Source organism: Papio anubis, chromosome 1 (genome assembly GCF_008728515.1).
Source record: "Papio anubis isolate 15944 chromosome 1, Panubis1.0, whole genome shotgun sequence".
NCBI classification, from domain to species: Eukaryota; Metazoa; Chordata; class Mammalia; order Primates; family Cercopithecidae; genus Papio; species Papio anubis.
The window spans coordinates 90,501,200-90,514,116 of NC_044976.1; the positions used below are offsets into that span (position 1 = coordinate 90,501,200).

At 42.4% G+C, this 12,917-nt stretch overlaps 1 protein-coding gene across 3 annotated transcripts in view; it reads right to left on the bottom strand.

The window, feature by feature from the left end:
* The window catches only part of TGFBR3 (transforming growth factor beta receptor 3), a 205,985-nt gene that overhangs the window by 172,008 nt on the left and 21,060 nt on the right, over positions 1 to 12,917 (bottom strand). For all 3 annotated transcript variants that reach the window (XM_009212810.3, XM_003892184.4, XM_009212807.4), the window contains exon 2: positions 9,740 to 9,909. In XM_009212810.3, coding sequence (XP_009211074.1) covers positions 9,740 to 9,827 — 88 coding nt within the window. In that variant the 5' untranslated portion in view covers positions 9,828 to 9,909. The remainder of the gene's footprint in view (positions 1 to 9,739; positions 9,910 to 12,917) is intronic.

Sequence of the window (12,917 nt, forward strand, 5' to 3'; positions counted from 1 at the left end):
TTACTCAGATGGCCCTAGTCAATATTCTGGACTAGGACGCAGTTACTCAGGCATATGAGGACAAAAGGAAGCAAAACAAAGAATACAGAGCAATTTTATCAAGACTTTTTCCTTTTGCCATATATGGTTCCCCTCATTGCCAACGAAGAGAGTAACTTAAAAATAATTTTTTAAATCAACATTTTCCTTTGAAGGTAGTAAAATTTTCCACATTACACTGTAGATTTTTTTTAAAGATTTTTAAGAGCTGGCAAGGGAGGGCAGGGGAATAGCTGGGCTTCAGTCCCCAGAACACCTGCTCCTACTCCTTGGAAGGAACATTCCAAGAGCTAGGGCATTTTTCAGCCCCTAGAACTCCACCTGATTGACAGTGCCCTCTCAGAAAACAAAAATGTGACTTTGAAGTTCAGGACAGATGTTTTTTAGGCCATTCTGGCAGAGATTGTTTTAAAGAAAATGAAAGTCGGTGGCTCCCATGGATGTGGTGCGCGATGGGCCAATCATGCGCCTCGGTGCCGAGCAGGGTCAGTCCTAAAGGAAGGCCTCTCGCTGGCACACTTCCCGGAACACTTCCCAGAACACTCCCTGCTCCTACACTTCCAAAATCCGCGTGCTCAGAGCTCAGAGCTCTATGGGGTGATAAAGACACCCCCAGAGTTGGATTAATTACCAAAGCAAACAAGCTGAGAAAGTCTAATTTCCTATATACACAACCGTACGCAAGGATAAGCTTTTAGCAATTAAACAGCTGTGTAGGCACATATAAATAAAGCTGCGTCTTGATGGAAGTGTTGATCACTATAAAACACACCATCACTGCTGTCCTAAAATAATCCAAATCAATCAGAAATCCAGAAAGCTGGGTGGCAGTTATACAGCCTACGATAAAGATGCAAAGCAAAGAGAAACCTGGATTCTCTTGACTTGGCTAACGTCAAATCTAGGAATAATCTTACTCATTCTTGGTAAACATCCTCCCCTCCACTATATGCACATTCAGTTGCCCAACTAGCTATTAGTAAACTCTCCTTGAAAAATGATAAAAAGGGCCAGGTGCGGTGGCTTACAAGCCTGTAATCCCAGCACTTTGCGAGGCCAAGGCGGGTGGATTGCTTAAGCTCAGGAGTTTGAGACCAGCCTGGAAAACACGGCGAAACCTCGTCTCCACTAAAAATATAAAACTTAGCCAGGTGTGGTGGCGTATGCCTGTAGTTCCAGCTACTCAAGAGGCTGAGGTGGGAGAATCATTTGAGCCCGGGAGGTCAAGGCTGTAGTGAGCTGAGATATTGTGCCACTGCACTCCAGCCTGGGCAACAGTGAGACCCTGTCTCAGAAAAAAAAAAAAAGTAAAAGGCCTTGCATTAGGCTATCCACCCCACCTCCACACACACACACAGGTCCATACAGGGCAAGGGAATCTTTGAGAAATGAACTCACCTTTCTCTCAACTACTGCCTCAACTCCCGTGTGTGTGTGTGTGTGTGTGTGTGCACGTGCGCATGTGTGTTGTGTGTGCACGTGCATGCATGCACATGCAGTTTCTGCAGAAAAATCTAATGGAGAAGGTAGACAGGGAGGTGCTTCATCACACTTGGCTATGCACAATATCCTCAAAGGGAATACACTCTAAAATGCAGGCTACCCTATCCACTCTGGGTCTTTTATTTTTGAGACAGAGTTTTGCTTTTGTTGCCCAGGCTGGAGTGCAGTGGTGCCATCTCGGCTCACCACAACCTCCGCCTCCCAGGTTCAAGCGATTCTCCTGCCTCAGCCTCTCCAGTAGCTGGGATTACAGGCAGTCACCACCATGCCACTCTAGGTCTTTTAATAGCAGTTCTTTGCTCTTTAAAATAAAGTTTGGCGCTCTGGTGACAACTGGGATCACATTTGACAATGTGTCCTTTCCTTGTGCATCAAGAAGCAGAATTAAACACAAAACTGGTTAAAATAACCAGCTAAAGGCCGGGCATGGTGGCTCACACCTGTAATCCTAGCACTTTGGGAGGCCAACACAGGTGGACCACTTGAGCTCAAGAGAGTTCCAAACCAGCCTGGGCAACATGGTGGAACCCCACCTCTACAGAAAAAAAACACAAAAATTAGCCAGGCATGGTGGCATGCACCTGTAGTCCCAGCTACTTGGGGGGCTGTGGAGGGAGAACGGCTTGAACCTGGGAGGTCAAGGCTGCAGTGAGTCATGATTGTGCGATTGCACTCCAGCCCAGGCAACAGAGTGAGACCCTGTCTCAAAAAAAAAATAAAATAAAAATAAGATAAAATAATCAGCTAAAAACAATAATAATCACAGACCAAATCAATTAGCTATGTTCTAAGACCTAAGGTTTGGCAAAAAAAAAAAAAAAGAAAAAAGTCGAGGGGGCGGGGGCGCTTTTTTTCAGTTTGCTTTGAACCTTTGAGCCTATCCATCTTCTATCCTTACATTCCCTGGTGGCAGCCCCCTGCCGGCACCCTCCAGCCTTCCTGCCCTTATGAGTTTACAGGCTTCGATCATTTGATTGGCAGACAGGAGATAACTATGGCAGAACCACCTCTGAGGTTCACAGGCCATTAACTCAAATCCAGGATTTCTCTTTCAAGTACAGGATAAATGAATAAATTGAATAACGAAAATGTATATATACACAGTGGAATACTATACAGTCTTAAAAAAGAAGGAAGTCCTGTCATTTGCAATAACACCGATGAACATGGAGGATATTATGCTCAGAGAAATAAGCCAGGCACAGAGCGACAAATATCGTATATGATCAAACTTATATGCGGAATCTTAAAAAGCCAAACTCATGGCCGGGCGTGTTGGCTCACGCCTGTAATCCCAGCACTTTTGGGGGCCGAGGCAGGTGGATCACAAGGTCAGGAGTTCAAGACCAGCCTGGCCAAGATGGTGAAACCCGATCTCTGCTAAAAATACAAAAATTAGCCTGGTGTGGTGGCACGCACCTGTAGTCCCAGTCAGGAGGCTGAGGCAGGAGAATCACTTGAACCTGGGAGGCAGAGGTTGCAGTGAGCTGAGATCATGCCATTGCACTCCAGCCTGGTTGACAGAGTGAGACTCCATCCCTCCGGCAAAAAAAAAAAAGTCAAACTCATAGAAACAGTAAAATGGTGGTTACCAGAGGTTGGGGAGTGGGGGTGGAAGGACTGAGGACATGTTGGTCAAATATACAAAATCTCAATTAGGCAGGAGGAATAAGTTCAAGAGATTGACTGTACATCATGGTGACTAGAGTTAATAACAAGGTATTATAGTAGATACTGCCACCACTGAGCCCAAGATGGCCATGACTCCTGCAGAGGTGATCCACCCCCTCACCTACCCCTCTAGGACTCATGCCTTCCTCAAAAATGCCTGGGCCATGGAGCTGGTGCCAGTCATGTCCTTCACCATGGGGGCCAATACTCAGTCTCTACCAAGGACAACATCATGACCAACCAGGCAATGCCCTGCAACTATCTAGTGCCCCTCCAAGGCGGTAGGAACATGTCGACATGCAGAGCCACCTCCAGGACCCCCAGTGTCCAGCTTGGAGCTGCCAAAGAAACTGTGACTACCTCACTTGACAGTGAGGAGGCCCCCTCCCTACAGCCCCCTATAAAAATGTGAAAAAATACATATTTTACATATGAAAATTGTTGAGAGTGTATTTTAAGTGTTCTCACCACAAAAAATGATAAGTATGTGAGGTTATGCATATGTTACAAAGCTTGATTTACTCACTACAATGTATACATGTATAAAAACATCATGGTGTACACCATAAATATGTACAATTTTTATTTGTCAAGAGGTGCTAAGGATGCACTATACCAAAAAGACCATAAGATTTTTTGGTGCAGTTTGTCTGCAAAAGCATGTTTAAGTTCCGGTCCAACCAAGACTTGAATTGTCTTTCTAAATCACTTACTTTCTCTAAGCCCTATTATTCTCATTCTGAAAATGAAGAAAATAGTGCCTGCCTACCCCCAGAGGGTGCTGTGAGGATCAAATGAAATACTTGTCATAAAAACATTTTTAAGATTACAAATACAGTATGATATTATTAGTTTAGACTCTACCCAAGGCTGCCAGCTTGTCCCATTCTAGACTAAGTATTAACCAGCTGGTATCTCAGCTTGCCTCCCATAGACACAAAGAGTTCAGAGCTTTCTTAGCAGGAAAATAGCTCAGACTAAAAGCATCTCGATTTTCCTGTGCACTCTACCTGGAATTCCAGGTACGTCCAGTAGAGAGGGAAAGAAATGTTTCTCAATAGAAATCTATGTGCAGGTTGCAGACAAGTTTCCAAAAGGACACATCTGGGCACTGAATTGAGACAGTGGAATGAAGAAGTTAGCCATTCCACCAGTAGCCCACTGGCATCAACGCCAGCAGCACTGCTGCAGAGCTCACCTCAGCAGCACCCCTCTGACCTGGCACAAAGGGCCAGTGGTAAGTCCAGCCCTTCCAATCAAACCGATTTCCCTGAATTCTCCATGCGTGCCTCTTTTTCTCATTATTAAAACTCCTGGAAACATAGCCCTGCCTAATGCTGGCAAGCCTCAGAGGCAGCAGTGAGTATCTTTTAAAGATGTGTAGAACAGTTGGGAGGTTTTTTTGTTTGTCTGTTTGTTTGTTTTGCCTTTTCAAGTTTTTATTTTTATCCATTTTTTGCATTAAAAAGAAAAGCACAATTATCACAAATTACAAAGGAAAGCAAAGCAGAACTAGAATAATAAATGAATCACTTCAGCCTGGAAAGCAAATATTTTCAATAATATTAATATTATAACACAAGTATAGAAGAGTTTTTAAAGCAAAACTTAGACTGAAGCCCATAGTATCAAGCACTTATTTTTTAAACTTCCCACTTTTCTTACATTAGATAAATTATAGGATCTAAGATAAGAGGCCAATAAATAACCTAAGATAATTTCTTTTTCTTCTTTCTTTTTTGTTTTTAACCCCAATAAATCTCTTGTATTTATTTTCTCTCTCTCTCTCTCTTTTTTTAACCCAAGTAAATCACCTAAGCTAATTTCCAATCAGGAGGCATTATGGTCCTTACACAGTTCATATTCACCAAGAGCACAGTCCACCCTCCACCCTCAACAGTGCTATATGATAACAAAGGAACAAGGCAGGGGAGGGAAAGCATGAGGTTTTTTTTGTTTTGTTTTGTTTTTTGAGAGGAGTCTCGCTCTGTCACCCAGGCTGGAGTGCAGTGGCGCGATCTCGGCTCGCTGCAAGCTTCGCTTCCTGGGTTCACACTGTTCTCCTGCCTCAGCCTCCCGAGTAGCTGGGACTACAGGCATCCGCCACCACACCCAGATAATTTTGTTTTAGTATTTTTAGTAGAGATGGGGTTTCACCGTGTTAGCCAGGATGGTCTCCATCTCCTGACCTCATGATCCACCCGCCTCGGCCTCCCAAAGTGCTGGGATTACAGGCGTGAGCCACCGCACCCAGCCGAAAAGCATGAGTTTTGACAAAACAACACTAACACTGGGATATGGCTTGCTCCCCTCACCCACCCGGCCCCAACCTCCTTCATTCACTCTCTACCACAGGCAGAGAAGGAAAGAAAGGTTTTCACCGAAGGCCCAAACAAACCCATTGAGCTGGAACAAGCAGGCTCCCATGATTCTAACTTGGGCTCAATTTATGTACTCCCTTGTGCTCTGTCCCTCTTCTGGCCATATAACCAAAAAGAGGCTTTTGACAACCTTCACCCCTCTGCTACCAGACCTCCACACCTTCCCACCAATTTACAGCTTTAAGGCCACTTTGGTTAAGTGAGAATACAAATAAAGAAGGCCCATTACTTGAGGGTCCTTCTGCTCTGACGACCTATGTCTGTCTCTTCTGAGGCCAAAGGGGCTGAATCTGGTTCCAGGATGTCACACTGGTAGCTACTCACCTGGTATTTAATCAATCAAGAAGAGGTTTATTCATCCCACACAGAGGGTCTCCTCCCTAGAGGAGGATCTAGTGGTTGATGGGCTGGATTCTATAGCCAAACTGCCAGGTTCAAGTCTCAACTCTGTCACTTATTAGTTCCAGGACTTTGTACAAATTGTTAACCAAACTGAGTCTCAATTTCCTTGTTTGTAAAATGGAGGTGATGATAATAAGAATAGCCATCTCATAGAGTTGTCTTCTAAAGACAAAATAAATTAGCTGGCACAGATCAAGCCCTTGATAAATGACAGCCTGTGAGCCGAGCACTGCTGGGTCTGAAGCTAATGAGGCTACATACTCAGCCTCACTGTTTGAGGCCACCGTTTGAATTCCAAGATTAAATAGTGCACGCCTTTGGCTCCAAGGGATGGAAGAAGAGAGCATCCAAACCACAGAATAAAATCCAGAAGCCTTATTATGATATTTAAGATCTTTCATAATCTACTCCATCCTTCTTTCCAAATAGACCTCCTGCTACATTTCCATACCAGCTCTCCATGTCATCATTAAAAAAAAAAAAAAAAAATTAAGCACCTAAATGCCACATTCTGTACTAGGCCAGGTTTTCCCATCTGGTCAACTCAGCGCCTTCTTCTTCCTAGACTCTGCCCAGTCTTCAAGACAGAGCTCAAGATCTAGAGCTTCCACAAAGCCCTCCCTGGCTGCTCTGACCCACAGGGCTCCCCCTCATGACCCCTCTGAGGTCTTTGGGTTTTACTTGGCTTTCACCATACATTCATTATTTGGTCATATGGTTATATTTTATAAGCCTAACTAAAGTACGAGCAACTCAAAAGAAGGGATGAATGTGGCTGGGCACGGTGGCTCACACCTTTAATCCCAGTGCTTTGAGAGGCCGACGTGGGAGGATCGCTTGAGGTCAGGAGTTCAAGGCCAACCTGGACAACAGAGCAAGACCCCATCTCTCCAAAAATAAAAAAAGTGGGGTGGGAATGAATCTTACATTTTTTGCATGTATATCCCTAAGTGACTATTACTGTGCTTTGTACTTAGCAGGGATCAGTGAGAAAATGATTTACTTAATATTTCAGGAGGACATAAATGGCTCAAAACAAACCTATTACCATTCTTTCCAAACAAAGGCCCTTCAAATCAATCCTTCCTCACAGAAGCCTAAAGGCTCAATCTCCAAACCTGGTAAAAGTAGGTTTATAGTTCCACCTGCCATTTATTAGCTGTGTGACCTTAAGAAAGTTATTTCACCTCTCTGTGCTTCCATTTCCTCACTTATACACTGTGGATAATCAAAGTATCTATACTTCTTAGAGTATTTATGAGGATGAAATAAGATAATACATGTAAAGAACTTTGAGGCCTGACACACGGTAATTATTTGAAATATTCATTGTTATAACTACCCAGATGAGCTAAATTCAGCTTATCCAGAATGCCCAAAAAATCATTTTATAAAGTATGCTGGGCCTACAGAGAAAAATATTAGATATTAGCACATAAAAAAATTTTTTTTCGGCCAAGCACAGTGGCTCACACCTGTAATCCCAGCACTTTGGGAGGCCGAGGCGGGCAGACTGCCTGAGCTCAGGAGTTCACAACCAGCCTGGGGAACACAATGAAACCCCATCTCTACTAAAACACAAAAAATTAGCTGGGCGTGGCGGCATGCGCCTATAGTCCCAGCTACTCGGGAGGTTGAGGCAGGAGAATTGCTTGAACCCAGGAGACGGAGGTTGCAGTGAGCCAAGATTTTGCCACTACACTGTAGCCTGGGTGACAGAGTGAGACTCTGTCTCAAAAAAAAACAAAATTTCCCTTCTTCTTCTTCATTCATTTGATCTACTATATTTTGTAAAAGGGAAACAACCAAAAAACTTCGACACCAAAAAGGCATCCATACCTCTGTACAATTATTTATCAGTTGCCTCATGCTATTATAAAATCTCTAATTCAGCCAGGGGTGGTGGCTCACACCTGTAATCCCAGCTGCTCAGGAGGCTGAGGCAGGAGAATCTCTTAAACAAGGAGGCAGAGGTTGCAGTGAGCCGAGATGGCACCACTGCACTCCAGCCTGGGTGACAGACAGAGCGAGACTCTGTATCAAAAAAAAAAAAATCTGTAACTCTACTGTCCCTTCCACCTCGGCAAAGCTTTGAGTGTGTATTCAACTCAAATATATATATACTTGTGTGTGTATTTTCCCAAAGGCTTGAAATAGGAAAGGAAGATCTGAAGCAAAACTGATTCACTATCAAATTCATCAAGGCTGGACAGGGCCATCAAACTCACTCCTTTCCCATAAAGTGCCTTCTTCAGTTGTGTTTTTCAGTCTGACCCAGGCATCAATGAAGGCAGAAAGCCCAGCCTAAAACCCACAAGGTGAGACTAAATATCTTGTCATCAAAACAGCATATTTTCCATCAAGCCGCTTCTCTCCCTCTTTCTCTCTCTGTCATTTTTTCTTTTTTTTTGGCAGGGGGGCATTTCTACTACTTCTCAATGAGATTTTAAGTCAATTCCATTGTAATACAAAGGCTAAAAGGCAAATAGCACTTCAATAATGAGACGAAATGAAACTGCTGATAGACAAAAATAGAGAATGGGCAGTTCAAATTCATAAACTGGCATTCAAAAAACAATGACAACAAAAAAGGCCTAGCAACTTTCTTTCAAGATATTTATGGCCGGGGGAGATGGCTCACACCTGTAATCCCAGCACTTTGGGAGGCTGAGGCAGGCAGATCATGAGGTCAGGAGATTGAGACCAGCCTGACTAACACGGTGAAACCTCGTCTCTACTAAAAATACAAAAAATTAGCCGGGCGTGGTGGCACATGCCTGTAGTCCCAGCTACTTGGGAGGCTGAGGCAGGAGAATCGCTTGAACCCGGGAGGTAGAGGTGGTGGGCGTCTGCAGTCCCAGCTACTTGGGAGGCTGAGGCACGAGAATTGCTTGAACCCAAGAGGAGGAGGTTGCAGTGAGCTGAGATCAGGCCACTGCACTCCAGCCTGGGTGACAGAGCAAGACTCTGTCTCAAAAAAAAAAAAAAAGTTACATATTGAAATATGCGAAATAGGCAAAACTAAATACCTCCCAAGCAGCCTACGTCAAGAGTGTCGCCTCAATCTAGAAGATCTATTCATTTGCTAATAAAGAAAAAGACAAAAATGCTTTCTTGAAATCCTTATTCAGGGACAAAAATGTAAATACAGGTCAGGCACACACCTGTAATGCCAGCACACTAGGAGGCCAAGAAGAGAGGATCACTTGAGCTCAGGAGTTTGAAACCAGCCTGAGCAACATAGGGAGACAAAAATAAAACATTAGCTGGGCATGGTGGCACACACCTGTAGTCCCAACTAGTTAGGAGGCTAAGGTGGGAGGATCACTTAAGCCCAGGAAGTCAAGCCTACAGTAAGCCATGATTATGCCTCTGCACTCCAGCCTGGGTAACAGAGTGAGACTTCATCTCAAAATATATATATATATATAAACAATCTATGCATGTAACAAAATTAAGTGGGATTATTCATTAGCGTATTTGTTCTCTTCCTTCCTCCACCAAGGTTAGCCAGGTATCTGCATCACTAACATGACAATGCCAGCACCAACCTAGTAAAATATAGCACAGACCAATGTATTATGTATCTACACAGAAGTCAAATATTTTATTTCCCTAAAGAATATAAATATTCAAGTTCTGCATGAACACCACATGGGCTAAATTCCTCTCAACTAAAGAGACTGGGACAAAATGTATCCAAAAATATATAACAAACATGCAATTTATATTATGCAACTTACCTGCAGTGGCTAAACAGGAACTCATCAGGGCAAAGATGGCGATCACATAATGGGAAGTCATTTTTATTTCTCCAACAGTATGTCTCATCCAGTCACTTCAGCCTGCTCAGAGCACAATCTTTGCAAATCAGAAGTAGTCTTAAAGTCCCTCCTTGCAATTTTCAAATTGCCTGTAAAACAAATTTCAATAAGCAAACTTAATGAAGAAACTTCACAAACGGGCACTAAAGTTAAATGGAGAATTTCTGAAAAGCATAATATAAGAAATTTATCTTAAAAGATGCCAAATAGCACTCAAGCAAACTAGACTGAGGGCAGTGACTACCTAATAAAGATTTTTATTGCAAATACTTTTGCCAATGACATATTTGTTTTTGACTTTTGTTTTCTTTTTGAGATGGAGTCTTGCTCTGTTGCCCAGGCTGGAGTGCAGTGGCATGGTCTTGGCTCACTGCAACCTCCGTCTCCTGGGTTCAAGCGATTCTCCTGCCTCAGCCTCCCAAGTAGCTGGGATTACAGACATGAGCCGCCACACCTGGCTAATTTTTGTATTTTTAGTAGAGATGGGGTTTCACCATGTTGGCCAGGCTGGTCTTGAACTCCTGATGTTGTGATCCGCCCGCCTTGGCCTCCCAAAGTGCTGGGATTACAGGCGTGAGCCACCGCGCCTGGCCCTGTTTTGACATTTTAAATCTTTGGTTTTATAGAGAATTTTCAGGACTACAGAAGAAAATCAAGGTGCACCTGAAATATAACATCACCAGTTAAGTTGTGGTACCAAACTTATCAATGACACTTGATACATGCAACCCTAGTGCCAACAAGAAAACAAAACCAGCTCTGATTAGAGACTCAATCTAATGTTATAATAACAGAGTTATCACAAGGATCAAATTAAGTTGCACTGAGAAGCAATCTGAAAAAAATAAAGAAACGTAAAAAGACAAGGTCCTTATTTCAACTGTTTGCCAACATTTTAACAGGAGAAAAGTCTTCCCTGTCTCTCAGCCCATCTGAGACTATCTGGTTACTGGACTTGAGGATCTAGAAGGTTCTTTCTAATCTTTTCCTATCCAGAGTCTTGAATGAGAGTTTTGTGGTGGTTTGCCTAACTTGAATATTCCTCACATGGCCCTAATGGTTACTGATTTAGACACTCCAAAGCATATTTTTCCAGCCCTCTATCCCTGAGCCTGGCACAACTCACAGAAGTTCAATTAACAAACATTTACTGAGCATTTACTATGCTCCAGGCATGGTTCCTTCTCATCAAGAATAAAAGTTATGGGTAAAAGTGCAAAGACCTTCCCTGATCTAGGTCCTGGAAAAGGCAGAATGGTGGAGTTTCCAGGCGCCATCTCACACACCTGGGGGTTGTGGCCTTATTATCTTCACTCAGGAAATATCACCCAACAGGAGCTGCCCGCTACCTTCAGAGACAAAGCCAATGTGGGTGAGTGAAGATACAGTACAAAAAAAAATATTTTTAATGAGTTTGTAATTAAATGGTCTTAGTCTATTGCATCAATTGTCAAAGAGAAAGATATTTAAAATGGCTCTTTGCAATTGTAACATTGCCTATGAATAGGGTGACTGCAGGACAGGGGTGGGAGGGAGCGGAAGCCTTTTCACTGAATTCCCTTCTGGGTTTTGTATTAATAACATATGCAAGTATTACCTATCCAGAAATGATAACAGTAAAGTTCCAATTTCAAAAAGAATTTCTTAGATATGTCTTAAAACTAAATTATTATATAGGCAGGAGGCACTATGGTTCAATCTTGATATATGTTAGTGATTAAAATCCTAGTATGAATAGTATATGGATGATGATAAAGATAAAAAATCTGCCTGGGTGTGAATCCACTCTGCCCCAGTGGTAATGTTAGGCAACTAACATTTCATGAACTCTTCATGAATGAACATATCCTGTGGTAGGAAATGTATGGTAGGCTGTTGTGAGGATTCAGTTAGTTAATATACATACACAATGCTTAGAACAATCCCTAGCACATAAAAACCAACCAAATAAATGTTAGCTATGATTACTGTACTGTATCACTACCTGTCCATTCTCTTTGAGGTATTTATACCAATAAAGTGGAGAAATTAAGGTATAGTTATTTATGTAAGTCTTAGCTACTGTAAATCCAGTTCAAACTTTTGTTTAGTGAAAAACAAACATTACAACAGACAAAAGGAGATAAGCTAAAGAGTGGACTCACTAAAAGAACAAAATTACCAGTCAAGTTGAGGCATAAGTCATCAATGACACAGCTTGTCTCAAAAGCTGACTAAATTATAGAGATAATTTGGGAGCCATTAAACTGACTTAATTATCCCTCAAAGTCCAACATTTCTGTCACCATAATTCCACATCAACTCTGATCACATGGAAATCTTCTCTGTTAACTTAAAAATTAAACCACCACAAAGAGTATCTGTGTCTATTTTTTTCCCTTCAGAATATTAGATTCCCTAAATTAGTGAACTGGTTTACAAGAACTATAGTGCCTCCTGCCTATGTAATAATTTTGATAAGGAAAAACCTCTCTGGAAGAATATGCTATTTCAGCAAATGTTAAAGACAACTTTTATAAAGCAAAACCCTGTAAGGAGATCTCAGAAGAAGATGACTTCCCAGAGGATTTTACGAAGCACATAAACTGTAAGCGGCACGAGGCTTTTGGGACTATTTAATGAGCTTGCGTCACCCTGCCTACAGCTGCAGTGGGTCTGAGGGTCTGTGCTGCGTTAATCCAGGGGTTTAAACCAGGTCTGAAAGAACCTGTGGAAAAGAAAGGCAAATGGTTCCATTAAAAATATAGGCTGCAAATTGCTGACAAGAATATTGGGCAATTATTAAAATGCAGCAATTACGAATATAATAGAGCCAAGCTAAACAGTTTGATGCCCAAAGGCAAACCACAGCAAGTTTACACCGGATCTTAAAACATCTCTGAGGAAGTCCTGGACAAGTTGAAACTGCACACTGCTGTTTGTAACAAAAAGGGAGCTTTTCTTCTTTTAGCTTAAAATTATCTCCATAATGTAACTTGTTCAAAAAGAAAATAAACTGCAGAAGGTTTTTGTCTAATCTCCCCAGTGTGGTGAAAGGCTCCCAAGGCAGAGGGGAAGCAAAAGGGAAGCGTGTCATTCTCATTCAGCTGAACTCCAG